Genomic DNA, 15949 nt, shown 5'->3' on the forward strand with positions numbered 1-15949 from the left:
AGGCATACACAGAAAAGCTTGTGACAAAATCACTGACATTTGGTTTCCAACATTAGCAGCAATGATTTGTTGATGTAACTGGTAATCTCAGAGAATTTTACAAAGCTGATTAGAAGAAGAGGAATTCTGAAGTCGAGACAGAAAGCAATTTCTCCAAGCTGAGCTGTGCCACAGGCAAACTAGAACTCAGGTCTTCACAAACTCAGTTCAATGCTTCCAGCACTCAGCAACTTTTTGTCTTTTGCCTCTAGTTAAAAACAGATTAACTAAGAACATACTTTTCCTTACTTATTTTTTTAGGTAAATACAGCTTTTTCCACCTGTTCAAATCCAAAACCTGCTGGGTTTAGGCTGTATCAAGAATACTGAACAGGGCTGATATAGCACAAAAAATACTTTTCTCTAGCACACAGGAAGAGAGGTCACTGACAGTAAGAGTTTGATGGATCAGACCCCCAAAAGGATGTTAGCACATCCTATTATATAAGATGATCAAAGCAAGGAAAATATATTCAACACTACAAATTACTGCTAGAATTATGACAAACACAGAAATCACAGCCTGATTCTTAATCTAAATTATATCTGCTCTTCCTGGACTATTTCCACTATAACTCATTTTTGAACTTTGAAGCATTTTAAATGATAGCCAAGATAAAAAAAGAAACTTAAAACCTTATTTTTGGATGCAAAATTAAAAGCTGACTTTGCTTTTTAGTTAGAAAGGCAGAAGTTTAGAGCAGAGTAATCAGAGTATTTCTGGATTAACTTCAGAAATTGTCATGAATACCTAACCTAGCGTCAGCATGTCCTTTCATTCTTCCTTACAGTGACTTTTAAGAGTTTAGTCTGTACTCCTTTTAAAATAAATATATTTTCTCTAATAATCCAATGTGCTATAGTACTTTTGAGTTTTATTATTACTACTACTTGTAATGTTCAATTCCTCCCGTATGCTTAATCTGCTCTGGTTTATCTGTTTTGCAGAGGTTATGGATATTAAACGTAATTATGTACTTTTCTAAAAGGCCTCAAAATGCAACTATTCTTCTTTCCTTAAACTCTAAGGAATATAGAAAAATGTAGCAGGAAAGCTTCTTTGGCCTTGTGAATAAATCCCAAATGTATTTTAAAACAGTTTACTGAGCAGGCAGAAACAGAACAGCAATTTACAGACCATTGCAGCAAACTTGTGGGAAAAACTATTTGTTTTCTGGAAAGCTTGGTGGAGGGAAGTTACAGCTGGCATATTTCTAGAAAATCTTCCATTAGAAAAAATAGCTTTTCTACTGAGTTTCTATATGCTTGTTATTCTTGTCTATGCTGCCAGAATATCGTCTCATATGAGCATTCCAAGTAGACAGTTTTCTAAAATGGATGAGATTTCTTTTCTGTAATTGCCTGTAATGTTTTATGATGAACAATCCATAAAAATTCTTTTTCAATGAAGAAAGCAAGTAACATTAAATAGCCTCTTAATACAACAGTGATAGTAAGATAATCTCTCCTGTTATCAAAAAGCAAAGTCAAGAAGGCTCCTTGTTTTACTTATCAGGTAGCAGTTAAATACAGATGCACCACCGATGTCCTATGAATTACGTGATAAAGCTACCTGAAAATCTTGTTAGCATGATTCCATGCACACCTCCTCATCTTACTTCAGACCTTAAAGTGTGCATTTTATTATGTATTAATAGGTATGTACGTTATTATATATAAATATATTCAGTAACTCCTGGAAACAGAAAAGACATTAGTAAAATCCCCCTTAATTTGGATGTTTGGAAGGAAACAAATTGCTGGAAAGAGCCTTGTAGGAGACAGAGGAAATTGTTTTGCCAGTAGGTGCCTCTTTTATTGACTTTAATGGACTTAGAAACAGGCCCATAGGAATTTCAGGTTCAGAACATGCAAGACCTAATAAAACACATTGTTTTCATCTCTGATGTATGTGACCTTATAATACTGCTATAATTGTAACTTAAAAAAATAGAATCATTAAAGCAATTTAAAAGAAAATAAGAATATGGGGAAACATGAAGGAGTGCACACATATATGTTAAGTTGCTGGTTCATCTCACCTATGACATTGGACTGGCACTTGAGCAATCGGAAAAAGATGAAAAGGCAGAAGTACCTGGAATTACAATTGCAAATACTTTGTCTCCCACTGGAGAAAATAAGAATGTACAACAGTCAGGGAGAAGGGAACACAAAAAAACCCCCAGAACAAAACAAAAGCACACCCCCACACCTCCCCCCAAAAACCCAAAATCAAACAAGCAAACAAACACCCCCACCCCCCAAAAAAACCCAAACAAACAAAAAAACAACAACAACAAAAAAAAACAACCAAAACCCAACCAACTTGGTAAAGGTTTCACACTCCTTTGTGTCAGGGACTGCAACAAAGAGTTTAAAGAGGAAAAGGAATAATAACAGGAAAGACAACTAATCACAATAACCCAAGAAAATGTTTTTTTATAGCACATTCCACTTCATTCTGCCTTTACCTCCTCTCCACATACGATTTTAAGGTAGAAGTACCACTTGAATCAATCCACTTAATTTTTAAAAACAAAAACCTTATAATGCCTTTTCCTCTCAAAGCCCAAGCTGACCAGGAAACCAAATGAATACTTTTCACTGAACTGTGACCTACAAATTATATTTTGACACCAGCACCTCACTTACCAACTATTCAACTACTTCAACCATGTCCTACACACAGCAGCTAAAAAACAGAGGACCAGCTCCTGCTTGTGACAGTGGAAATTAAGTGTATTTAGCCTTTCAGAAGGATTGGAAAAGTCAAACTCTCAATAGCTGATGAAGTCCTCCTGGTTCTTTCTTCATCCTTCATCAAAGTTTTCTCACACAAAATATTTTGTGACTATTACATATAATTCAGAATACTCTTTATTTCTTTGTAGTGTTAATTTCTCATTACTCATCCCTAGAACTGCCCAGATTCCTTTTATTCTAAAAGTAGCTAACAGTGAAGTTGCACTTCAGCGTCATACTCCAGAAGAAAATTTGTCTTTGACTCTGATTGTCCCCACCCCTCCTCCTACTATGAAAGGCCACATACAGTATTTCTGATTTTGTCCAACCCCTTTACTAGAACATCCTTACTCACATGCTTGTGAAGTTGCCTGCTATCCTATTGAGTCATTTTCAGTTGGTGCCAGGAAGAAGACTTGCGCATTTATAATCAGAAATCAAGTTCAAACTGAATCTTCTAGCTGTGTTTAAGCCACACAAATGAAAACAAACTGTTCAAAATCCAGGATGACATTACCATGACAGCAGCACAATGCTAACAAGCAGCTATAATAAAGAGGACAATGCCAAGCATCCTTAAATTGCAAAAGTTCTCCTGCTGTAGCCAAAGGTTTGCATGACTGACTGAAGAACAGGAGCTGAGGAAAACTAAAAACTGCTCGTAAAGGATCATCTCTTCTAGATGGCAGCTGGAAGGATGGAGAGAATGAGGTCATTAGGGTAAGCCTAATCAAGCAAGCAAATTGAAAAAAACAAAGGCATACTTAGTGCCCTCAGTGCTATAAACAAAAAAATGAAAAAGGAACCATAGAGGACAGATCTTGTGAAATAGAACTTCTGTACATAACAATGATGCAGTTAGCAAGCATGCTAAATAGAGATGCTGTGCAGACTGCTATTTTACTACAGTTCCCTACTGGTACACTACTGCTGATATTCTCTGGCTCTCTTTCCCATCCCACACAAAAGAATTTAGTGGAAGAGTGACATCAGTTGAAAACGTCAAGTACACCAGAAGACCTATAGAAGATTAAATCACAGTTTCGTAAATAGCAAAGAATAGGGTAATTTCTAAATCTACCTTGTAATCAAGATGCTAAGTCAAAAGCTTAGCTTCTACTCAGCTCGGAATGAAAGGTTTTGCTAGAACTGTGAAAATGTAACTTCAAGCTATATAAAGGAAGAACTACAGACAATCAAAGCTACTTTCCTGATCAGACTTTGAATATTTCTTTCACGTTTCTCAGTGTTTCTGTGAAGCTTGGGGAACTGCTAATAGCAGCAAGTTTAACCACGGCTGACTGTACAAGCACAAAGGAGCTATCAGTGGAAAGGCAAAAGAAAACAGCAAATAGCAGATAATCAGAAAGCAGTCACACTAAAATTTAGTACAGTCTTAACCAGAGGAAAATGAAATACTCCTACTGCAAATATACATAACCTGGAATGGCCAAAAGCTAGCATAAGAAACCACATACCTGTACTGGTGTTAGAAGAAAATGCCAGAATGTTTACCTTCTACAACCACCTCACTTTTCTACAAGGACTGAGAAAAGACACAGATCTTTGTCTTTTGTACTACTCCTTTGCGTAAGTTTCACCACAGACAGGTAGGTTTTGTTGCTTACAAGTTATTAACAGAAATGCTTTCACTAAAGTTGCTGTGAAACTTATTTGAGAAACTGAATGCTAATGACCTTCAGCAGAACAATCATTAAGTTTATAATCGATACAAATGTTGATGGAGAAACACAGCTGACTTCACTGTCCAAGTATATTTCCTCTCTAGGCAAAAGCCAATTACTGGCTGCTTAACCTCTTTCCTTAAATAAAATGGTAGCAAGACAGGTGCTAAAGGGTAGGTCAAGTTATTTCTTTGCTGCAGTCTTTTTGACGTAGGAGGATGTGGTTTTGCTCCAATTGATTGTACCAGACTGCTCCTTTAGGGTTTCAATAAGAATGAAAACCAGAGCACAGAAAATTTATTCTAGTAATCACCAAAAGGAATCATAAATGTTCCCTACAGAAGGCTGATCCAGTTGCCCAACATTTTCCCTGTACTGTTTAGTGTTCCACTTCTTAAAACTAAACAGCTCCAGATACTCACCCACCTCTTCTTCCAGATTTGAATACCTGCAGCAACACAGCAAATAACATCCAGCTTACTGAGCAAGTGACTAGTGAAAAACTGAGGTTGTTGCTAAAGGACATTTTTTCTTCTCTTCACACACAGAGGAATGGGGAAAAGCACACTTTATATTCCCTACAGGAGTGGGATAGTTCCTCAGTGTCCTCAGCATACCCCTGAAGAGGAAGACAGGACACTTTTGTCACATACTGTGTTGGTGGTCTGGCTGACATACCACAAACAGAGACTACAAAAAGCTTCCTGTTTTTTGTTTAAAGTCTGAAGGACTCAATTTACCTATAGCTTTGCCTGTATAAGGTGATGTTGACCAGTACTGACTTCTCACTGTGACTAGGAATCCATTGAGAACAATTTCTCTCGGCAGCACTGTAAAGGATTAGGGAAGGACACATGGGACCGGTTTCTCCAGAACACCCAGTGTGCAATGACAAGCAGTTTTCCAGGACAGAGAGCTAGATCAAACTTCATTCCTGTGAGAAGAGAAACAAGAACTCAGACTCCTGCTCTCATAGTCAAAATACAGCCCCTAATTTGCAGCATCGGGCCAGATTACCGCACATTGAACATTTTTCAGGGGAACTCGCCACTGAGACAGAATTTACAACACATGACTAGGACATGACTCCATGAACTGTACAGAGTAAGTAGTTTAAATACAGATCCTTCATGTTTCTATAGAGGGTAAGTTACTGGACGTGCTAACAGTATGCTGTTCCTGTGTGTTTGCATTCCGCTGCACTGTTGGCAGTACTGTGTGCAAGAAATAAGGTCCCACTAGCCTGGGAATGTGAAAAACACTCATTAGAGCCTGAGGCTCCTAGTTTGGGCATAAGGGTGGAAAGGTATAGGGCACAGGGCTGAGTTTGTGCTTTCTGACTCACAGCCATATGAAAATCTTGAGTGAAGCTCTTAGAGTCAATAACTGAATGTCCAAGTCTCTGCTATAACTAGTCAATTCAGTAGTCCTCACTTACTGGAATCCCCATCTGAACCCTTTCAACACTCAAACTCACAGAGATTTTCTTCACCACAGTTAATTCAATTTCTTGGATTTTGTCTCTGGTTTAGACCATTTATTACAAGTCAGACTCCTTTTCCCAGGTAAGGGATTCTCTCAGTCTATCCCACTGGTCTATTTCAGATGACATGATACAACAAGAAGCCCTAGCTACTAAGCCTCTGGCCAGCACCCCAGTGATTTTACCAGAGGAGAGCACCTGAATCACTCAACTGCTTATTCCTTACTGCCTTCCCAAAGTCCCCTTTACACACATCCAAAAGGCAGAAAAATATACCTCACAGTTTGCTGGAGAGCTAACTTACAGCGTGGTTCAACTCTCTCAGCACTACTACAGCTTCTGCTGACTCTGCTTCTTACTATGAGACCTCTTGAGAACAGGGCACAAAGACTGCTGGGAAACAGTGTGTGAACTACTATTCCCTTCTTCAGACTCACCTCCAGGGAGAGGATTAAAGACAATACAGATGGAAGACTTGGGTCTTGAAACGGAACTGTGGGATTAACTCAAGTGTTTTTCCTGTGATGAGGACCTGCAGCACATGAGTAGGTTCCACAAGCGCTAATAGCAAAGGGTGGTTTTCGGCAGAGATTCTCAGCCTGGGATGGGCTGCTGCTTGGGATCATGGCAGGTGGTAAGAGCTGAGAAGCATACAGAAATGGCCACAGTTGCCGTCATTCAAATTAAAAGTGTAGTGCAGACCTGACAATTAAAGTGCAGGCACTATTCACACTAGGTAAATACAGCAGGGACGAAGTGGAACACAGGAATATTTGATTTTTGTATGAAGCTTTTGTTTAAAAAAATGTAAACGTGTCATTGCTGATAGGAGTATTGTATAGCTCCCACTCCTGTGATACAGCTGAAATATCTGCTGATGACACGTAGTAGCTCTAAACTGTTAAAGCATGGAGCAGATCTGCACTAAACCGCATTTTCTCCCCAAAGACTGCAGCTTATTGAATAACAAAGATTTGTTAGTAGAAGTCCCCTGCAATCAACCCTTGCATAAAACATGCATCCCCAATGCCAGCTGTTGTTAACATGTTAATGAGAAAATTGATTTCTCAGATGTGAAATCATCAGGTGTTACATTTCCTCATTTACCCTCTTCTACCAGCATAAAAATCACCACATATGAAAATAATGTTTGCTCAAAATAATAATAGTACGAAGTGTAGAATAAATGCAAATAAGTAAAAAAGAACTAAAAAAAGTAATTTTTGCAAAGATACAATGAAAACAAACCATTAGCATTTTACACATATTTAGGGACATCCGTGTTTAGGGCTGCATAGTGTTTCAACAAAAAACAGTGTCTGATGAACATGCAAATGACTTTACAGGCATGTAAGAAAAAGTCACATTATAATTTTATAAATGTTTCTTGATGTCGGTCATGGTTTAAGCTGGGCTTAAACCACAGAAATGTCAATTACATGTTACAGATTGAAAAGTGAAATTAGCAGCAGGATGTATTTATCTATCTGAAAGGAGTCACTATTCCAAACCTGTAGTTAATGGAATGGTTAAAAAGAAAGTGTGTACTAAATAATAGAGAGCAGCAAAAAAGCAGATCTGAATTCCTCTGGAATTCAGGAAACAGCTTTAATCAAAAGCAGCCTCAGCCCTGGGATGTTCAACTAATTAGCCCTGCAAGGAAAGGGCAAAAAGACTATTTTAAAACTTAAAGGCAATATAAAACAAATTTCTCAACACAAACAAGATGAGAATTCATTTTCCCTGTGGTGCTCTCCACAGCTCCTGAAAGTGCCTGCTGCTGTCAATGAATGAAATAAAAGGGGAGGAGGGAGAACAAAGAGGTGCTATCTTACCAGCCGATGAAGCTTATTGCTCCACTCCCTTCATGACGCTGGGTACTCACAAGCCTATAAAATGTGCCTTGGCTCCCAGTCAGCTTCTCTTTCAGCAAAATCAAAAGCAAGAGGTGGCTGTAGAGAGGAGCAATAGGATGCTGCTCTACCCAGAGGCAGCTCTCCAGTCTCAGCTGGTATAACAGTTGAACAGAGTAGCCAAAGCTTTTCTGGCAGGTTTCTCATTCCCACTGTCTGCTGTGCTGCCTTACTCCCTTTTTTCTTTCTTTCCTCTTCTTACTTGTTTGTGGTGATTTTGGTGGGCTGGGAGAGGCACATCATTTCTGGAACTGAGGAGAGGAACATCCAAGATGACTTCTATCCCCACAGCCAACGGGAACATGAGCATGAGCAGCAGGTGGAACATTAGCCTTGCTGCAGTGGGTGATCCCTGGGGACAGGAACTGGGAGCATCAGCTGGAAACTCTTCTCACCCTGTAGCATCCTCAGCAGCCAACTTCTCCAACCAATTTGTGCAACCCTTTTGGCGCATTGCCCTGTGGTCTCTGGCTTATGGTGGTGTGGTGGCAGTGGCTGTTTTTGGAAATCTCATTGTCATCTGGATTATCCTGGCTCACAAGCGCATGAGGACAGTGACCAATTACTTCCTGGTGAACCTGGCCTTCTCCGATGCCTCCATGGCTGCTTTTAATACTCTCATCAATTTCATCTACGCGCTGCACAGTGAATGGTACTTTGGAGAGGCTTACTGCCGCTTCCACAACTTCTTCCCAATTACAGCTGTCTTCGCCAGCATCTACTCCATGACAGCAATAGCTGTGGACAGGTGAGAAAAGAAAGGAAAAGTTTTGGGGTGAAATGCCAAGTTCAAATTCTCTGCTGAAATAAAAATACAGAGGAAACAATCATAAAGTAACAAGAGGCAGAGCTCTCAATAGATCACTGATTGTGCTCCTCTGTACTTCTGTAAGTTCTCTCCCTAACACACAGTTTTTCTCCCTGTCTTTGGTCTTTCTCTTTTAGACTTTCATTGTTTTCACTCTCACATTTTCTTTTACATTTCCTCTCCGTTTGACTTCAGTGGCTCTTTGTGCTCCATCTTCTAATACTAATTCAGTAACAGCAGCCACTGCTCAGGGTTTTGCTTCCCCACCTGTGAAAACAGTATCTGTCCCTCAGTCAATGTCATCTAATTCATACTGATAAGTAGTTGTAGAGATTGTGTGTGGAGGGAGAGGATTTCAAACTTACTTCCTATCTGTATTTCTGCAGCTGGCAGAGGCATTTGCCTCCTCCTCAGAAATCACTTCAGACTCTGTTTTTAATAGTTGCTCCCACAGACAGCTCTGAGTTACTTGGTTCCTCCTGATTTTAACTAATGAGACCATTTACATTGTCATCTGTACATATCCAGAGGTCTGGTAAGAACATGGTTTCAAAGTGCTTGATATTTTTCTGATTACTTCCAGCAAAGGAAGCCTCTGTGACTGTGAAAAAAAAAACAGAACAGGAAAAAAAAATTACCTTTGTGCTCTTGACAATAATAGAATAGGACAACTATTGTCTGATTTTGAACAGAGGTGCTTTGATGGACCACATTTCTCAGAAGGTGATGTGAGTCTTCCCTGGGAAATGTTCCTTTCTTTACGATAATTTTCACATTTGCTGTACTGGAGAGGTGACTTACCCCATGCTTTAGATCTCCAATGAGTTCCTGAATTTTCATTCAGAAAACCAGACCATGTTGTACTTCAGATCTTTTATATTCCTTTTAGCAATACACTCTAATCACTCATAAAACTCTTTTCTACATATCCAAATCCCATTATGCATCTTGCCTGAACTGACCTGGCAGAACTGCAGCACTTTCTGCATTTGGTAGTTAAGATTAATGGTGATGTTAGGTTAAGATTTGGTGATGGTAGTTAAGATTTTTATGAGGTTCAATCCACCTTCTCACTTCCAGGGGCAAAGATTGGGAAACATGTTATTGTACCTCTTCTCTATGCTGTGGACAAGCTCATAATAATGGTTTTGTGTTGGTCCTTCAGAAAGATAAAAGGTTTTTAACTGATGTTGAGGATTTAACTGTTATTGCTGCAGCTGATCACATCACTATCTGAGCAGTTACCTGGATGCTCTGAGTAAGGTTTTTTCATTGTTCTGGCAAAAACCTCCAGAGAGATGTAGTACTTACCACTTGAAAGTTCATAAATTTATGCTAGGAAACTGGAAACAAAGATAAATACAGTTCCCTGGGAATCCAAAGGGTGCATTTCCAGAGTAAAGTAAAGAACAGCTCTGTTCCACACTGACTGAAGTGCAATGGTCATATACAAATACATTAGAAATGTTTTCCTTGGTTTAGCAATGTGACACAGTGATGCTCAGAAGTGAATCTATTACTGCTGTTGCTCACTTTGATCTATTTCTTGTCTGACAATCCCCTGAAAAAATCACGATTTCCACCCCTCCACATCTTCCAAGCTCACCTGCCCCCAGAGGCATATCAAAATCTTCCCTTGGGAAAGCACAGTGAGCAATGCCACAGCTGTGCTCAGGAGAGCTCTCTATTGTACCAAGGAGCATCTTGTAAAACAAAGAGCAATCTAGCCCTCCTTCCCTATTCAAATTGTTATTCCTTTTCTTTTTATACCAAATCACACCTGATTCATTCAGCATCTTTAACCATTTCCTGCCTACTACTGCAGAACAATTCTGCAGGTTCAAGAGGAAAACTGCAGGTCAAAGTGAATCCCAAGGAATGTCCTTACATGTACAGTCTGCTGTATTCTAAGGCACACATCTACTGAGTGGATGTTTTTTAAACTTTGGTTCCCATTTCTGTGAAACTTCAGCCAGTGCTTCAGACAGGTACCTGTGCTTTAGTTTTGACCCAGTAAACCCATTCTTAAACATTCATGTTCACCTAGAATTAAACAAAAAAAAAAAACAAACACAAATTAGGAAAAAAATTACTGAAGGAACAGAAATGATGGGGTTGTATGAGATGATTCAGTAGTGGAAATTGTTAACATCCCAAAACTGAAAACTCACGGGTTGCAACTCAAACTCACTAAAAAGTATGCTGTGATATGCTCCATTGATCATTTTAGAACATCCAGACATTCACAGAGTATGAATGAGTCACTGTGATTCTAGACATCACTGAGCAGAGGTCAAGGCGGTATGTTTCCTTTCACATCATGTAGGCCAAATTGTGTGCACTGGGCTGACACCGATTTCCATGGAGTAGGTGGTTCCTGCAGTGGAGTGTGCTCATCTGGAGATGAGGATGAATGTATTCAATACTGCTGTATGACCACCTGGTCATTGAACATAGACTCAAATTTACGTGGATTTATTCACAGTTCTGAAAACCCCTTCCTGGTGGTCTTTCTCTTTCTTTCCCAACAGGCTGTTAGCAGTCTACTGCAGAGATGCCACAGGTAGCTTTAACCAAACCAGCCCAAGTATCAAGCTGCACAGATTTTACACTACTGCTTCAAAGGCATTCGTTCATTCATTCTATCTTCTGTAGCTCATGCTGCACAGTATTACAGTTACACTGCTTCCAGTGCAATAGTTCTTTTAGCTACTCCATGGAGATAAGCTTTTAAAACAGCCTAAGATAAACTGAATGAGGGATAGTTCTGGAGCCATTATGCCCTTGCCACTGGTAATTATCCAAAAGGGTCATATGTCTTACCTCTGTCTGTGACTACTCGCTGTGGTACAGTTCTTGGACATATTAAAGGCAGTAACTTAGGCAGAATTTATGCCATCTGGCCCTGGCTATTGAAGACCCCCTGTCCCTTCCTAACAGTTCTTAACATGCAAAAGAAATAGTTCATGTATACTGGCACTTAATTTCCAATCCCAAGATTGCCTCATTATACAACCAGCTCTGTGTGTAGACATAGAAATTCTCTGCAAATGTCTGATGGTAAAAGTTCAGAGATGTAGGAATATAGCATAAAATAAGATGCCTTCAGTAGGGTACTTAGTGCCTTTTTATGCATTTTTTTCCTGTTTTTTAACACAGTGTGACTTTTCCAGTTATTGCTCTATCAGCAATTCCATAAAGATTTCCTCACTTCAACAAGTTAACTCTTTGTAAAAGCAACTGCTCTGGAATTATACAAGGTATTCCAACAGTGACAGTGAGTAGCTGCTGATCCTATTTAAATCTTACCACTTATTTTCTTCTTAGTATGCAAGCAAACTTTTGGTCTTTGAAGAGGCATTGCATATATATTGCCTTTATTTATATGCCAAAGTTATTGAAAAGACACACATATGCCAATATTTCATACAAATGTAAATAATATTACATTTATGATACACTAATATTCTGCATTACTGCAAAACAGCCTATACGGATTACTGCTGTTCAGTATGGATCAATATAATAACATCAAAAAACACGTAAAATCTTTTTTTAACAAATTATTATGAAAGAAAGAGTCAAATGATGGATTTAACATAATTCTTTCCAAAGTTCAGATTCCGCCAGTTGCTACCCACCTTAGTCTTATACTTTGCAAAATTCACAGCCCATTTTTCAGTTCAGCTACTTGCAGAGTCAGAGTTATTGCACTAGAATGATAAAATAAAGCCCAATATTAAGAACTAAGAGAATTCCACTTTCATGCACTTTTTTTTAATCACAGAACTTTCCTCACATGTTGTGTTGATGTAAACTCTGGAGTTGTTACAGTTTTCTGCCATTAATACTGAAAGTTCAATAATTAACTTCAAATCAGGAGGTTATCAAAGTAAATCATGATTTTTAAAACTTAAAACTTAATCATGTCCCAAAGTCCAATTATGATTTCAATAATAACTTAATCTTTTTCCCCATTTTCTGGTCCTTCTGATAGACTGAATTTTTTTTGACCTACAGGCAGATACAGAACTTTATTCTGTATTTGTCTAGTCCAATAGAGCTGTTATGAAACTTTTTATTTGTATTTATTCCACAGAACTGTGTCTGCAAGTCTGTTTTTAAAAGCTATTCAAATTAGAGCTAAAAGACAGATACATAAGCACTCTTACCTTTGGTATCCTAGTCAGCTCACTTAAGTATGGCTGCACAGAATCACTACACAGAATCACACTCCTGATATGGATAACATGTTGATATCAGGATGGATGTTTTTAAAAATTTGATTGAAAAATTGAATAATCAAACAATTTGCAGCACAATGAGATTCAGAATCCAACAGCCATGGGCCCAGCTTTCTCCTTCCCAACACCCCTACACTCACTTTGCTGAACACCAGACTCAAAATCAAATTAACCTTCACTAATGAAAGATTATATCATTAGAGAATATCCATGTTTCAGAATATGATTGATTCTTGTAATTAGCAGGCTCTGTTTCCTTTTGGTTGCCCTTCTCATTTCTTTTTAATAACCTTCCTCATGCTTTTATAGTTTCCCATTTTTAAATGAAACACTATCACAGCACCTTTTGGAGGGTTTTATTGTTTCTGCAGAGATGCTAAAAGCAGCCATAATCAAGAGAATATTCAAAGAATAATAACATTTAAGCCTGACTGTAGCCACTCTTAAGGACCAACTCAAAAGCTCCTTGTTTACTTTATGCTTCCTCTTACAGATGTTCCGTAAAGCAGTCACTAATGTTGATGAATATGTTTTATGTCTGCACAGAAGTCACTGGTATCTTCTATTATTATTGTATTGCCTGCTATCAGAGCCTTTGTAATTTCTTTCAGCATGTCATCATTATTACCATGAATTAGCTGAGTGTGTAATCGTGAAGTTGATTTTTTCAGTCAAGCATGGAGTTTCAAACCATTTAATTCTATATTATTCATTAATACATTTGTTTTACTTGACTTGATTTTAAACTATATTTAACATTCAGTTTTACTCTCCTCCTTGCACAATCTCTTTTTTTATGAACCTTAGTATTACAGTGTTACTTTCCTCCTACCTAGTTTCTAGTATGCCTATTACACCAATATCCTTGTTCAAAACTTGTCATTCTAATTTCCCACCTGATTTCTTAGACTTCTAATATGTCTACAGAAGCCTACATATACTGGGTCAGTTTTTTATTTTTCTGTGACATTGTTCAGTTACAGATGGCTGTTAATAATCTCTCTATACACTCATTAGGCTCCTGCATAAGTAGTATAATACAAGCTTGTAACAGAAAACAGTTAAAAGGCATAAACATGTGGTTTCAATTTATCAAATTCATCATATGTACACACTCAGATCCTCAAAATATCACTTAGGCTCTTCATTCTCTTCAAGTGCATGCTGCAAGAGCAGTTATTACTGTCACAAAGTAGTATCACAAGCCCTATCAATGAATCTGTTACTGAAATTCTCAAGTAGGCAATTGGGCCATTGAAAAATGGATTATTTTCCCAGTAGAATACATTTTGATATCTTCCTCTGCATGAGCTCCTATTCCTGGAACAAATTGCTCAAGGCCTTTATGTCCCATAAGAATTTTAAACTGACACTCCTGCCAAACTATGCATGATCATCTTTACTCTATAATAACATTATCTGAATTGGGAGTTATCTGTTCTGTCTGCTCAGGAACGCTGAAGTATAGGGAAATGTGTATGGGAAAAAATGATTGTAAATATGTCTGACAGGTTAGGATATGGAGGCCTATGACCTACCCTATGTCGTAGGGTAGAGGCATCCTCAAAAGACCCACAAAAGATGTACGCCAGCACTTGCAATCTTGTACATGTGCTTTGTACAAAGTGTTTTGTGCTTGGCTCACCAGTGAAAAGAGGAGGTTGAAGCAATGGCAGTCAGGAACCCGCATTGCCCAGCCAGCTGCTATCCCTTGCACAGAGACGAGCCCAAATGGAAATTCAGCCTTTGGCCTCTCTCTCACTCCCCTTCCCTCAAATTCTGTTGTCTCAAAGTAAATGGCTTCCATGTAAAAGAGATCATTTGCACTGAAAACTGGAGCAAGATACATATTAGCAGAGGAAAAATGAAAACAAAAAGCTGGGTGAGTTTCTTTTCAGGTTTCTTGTGCTTTATAGGGTATTTTGCCCAGAGAGAACTCCTCCTCAAATCTGAGAATATTTTCATCTGAAGAAATGGATGAAGGAAGCTTCTGTAAACTCACTGTCCTTTTTTTTCCACAGGATGCCATTTTATTGTTAGTTAGCTTTACCTGCCTCTGGTGTCCCATAACTACACAAAACACTACCTGCCCTACCCCCAGACTAAAGGTCAATACAACTTTTTTTCCTAAAGTAATGGATGACTTCATAATCATAATTTCATGAATCAGCCTTGGTCACTGTGTATTATGAGGGGAAAAATGCAAAATATGGCTTTAAAATTGTTACTATTATATTATTACCTTGCCAGTCAAACTACAGAATTCAAACAGAAAATCCTTTCCCTACTTCTCTGTTTTCCAATTTATATTTTAAGATAGAGATATATTTGAAGATGAAGATGGGGGTAGATTCAGATTAGATATTAGGAAGAAATTCTTCACTGTGAGGATGTGAGGCACTTGCACAGGTTGTCCAGAGAAGTTGTGGATGCCCCATCCCTGGAAGTGTTCAAGGCCAGGTTGGATGGGGCTTTGAGTGACCTGGTCTTACGGGAAGTGTACCTGCCCATGGCAGTGGGGTTGGAACTAGGTGAGCTTTAATGTCCCTTCTAGCACAAACCCTTCCATAAGTCTATGAAGCACATCATATTTATGGATTCCAGTATCTAGGCTGCCCTCTGAAAATTACTAGTCCCCAGAAAGAGAGATAAAATGTTGAACAGGAGAGCATTAAGGGTTCAAAAATCAAGAGGTGAAATATAAAGGACTCTTTATGCCTTGAGGGCCTAAAATGATTTTCTAGGTTTGACAATTCTCTTTCTTTCTGAAAAAAAGAGGTGAAATAGTTTCTGCAGAACATCCTAATGCAATGACTACAAGATTCAGACTGTGAGAGACACAGGAAAAATAATTCATTTGTTGCTGTGGTACAAACTTCTAATGATCAGGATAGAACAGAGAATCTTTTTGCAGTCTGCAGTACTTTTCAAGGTTAGTCAAGGGTTGGGTATTTTTGGGTTTGGGGTTGGTTTGTTTGTTTTAATATTATTGTGTATATGCCTGTATTTCTGACAGATTTACCAGCCAGGAG

The 15949-nt window shown here is 38.5% G+C and overlaps 1 protein-coding gene and 1 long non-coding RNA gene across 2 annotated transcripts in view; one reads left to right on the forward strand and one right to left on the reverse strand.

The window, feature by feature from the left end:
• Window positions 1-4328, reverse strand: part of LOC130596674 (uncharacterized) — a 38772-nt gene extending 34444 nt beyond the window's left edge. The window contains exon 1 of the long non-coding RNA XR_008971581.1: window positions 4263-4328. This is a non-coding gene — a long non-coding RNA (uncharacterized LOC130596674). The remainder of the gene's footprint in view (window positions 1-4262) is intronic.
• Window positions 4329-8069: 3741 nt separating this feature from the next.
• TACR3 (tachykinin receptor 3) overlaps window positions 8070-15949 on the forward strand; it is a 34011-nt gene continuing 26131 nt past the window's right edge. Inside the window, exon 1 of the mRNA XM_057404601.1 lies at window positions 8070-8613. Within this exon, the coding sequence (XP_057260584.1) occupies window positions 8138-8613 (476 nt within the window). The 5' untranslated portion in view covers window positions 8070-8137. The remainder of the gene's footprint in view (window positions 8614-15949) is intronic.

The sequence above is a fragment of the Pezoporus wallicus genome, unplaced genomic scaffold (assembly GCF_028554395.1).
Source record: "Pezoporus wallicus isolate ANWC-B61680 ecotype Strahan unplaced genomic scaffold, APGP_CSIRO_Pwel_v1 contig_1583, whole genome shotgun sequence".
Classification (NCBI taxonomy): Eukaryota; Metazoa; Chordata; class Aves; order Psittaciformes; family Psittacidae; genus Pezoporus; species Pezoporus wallicus.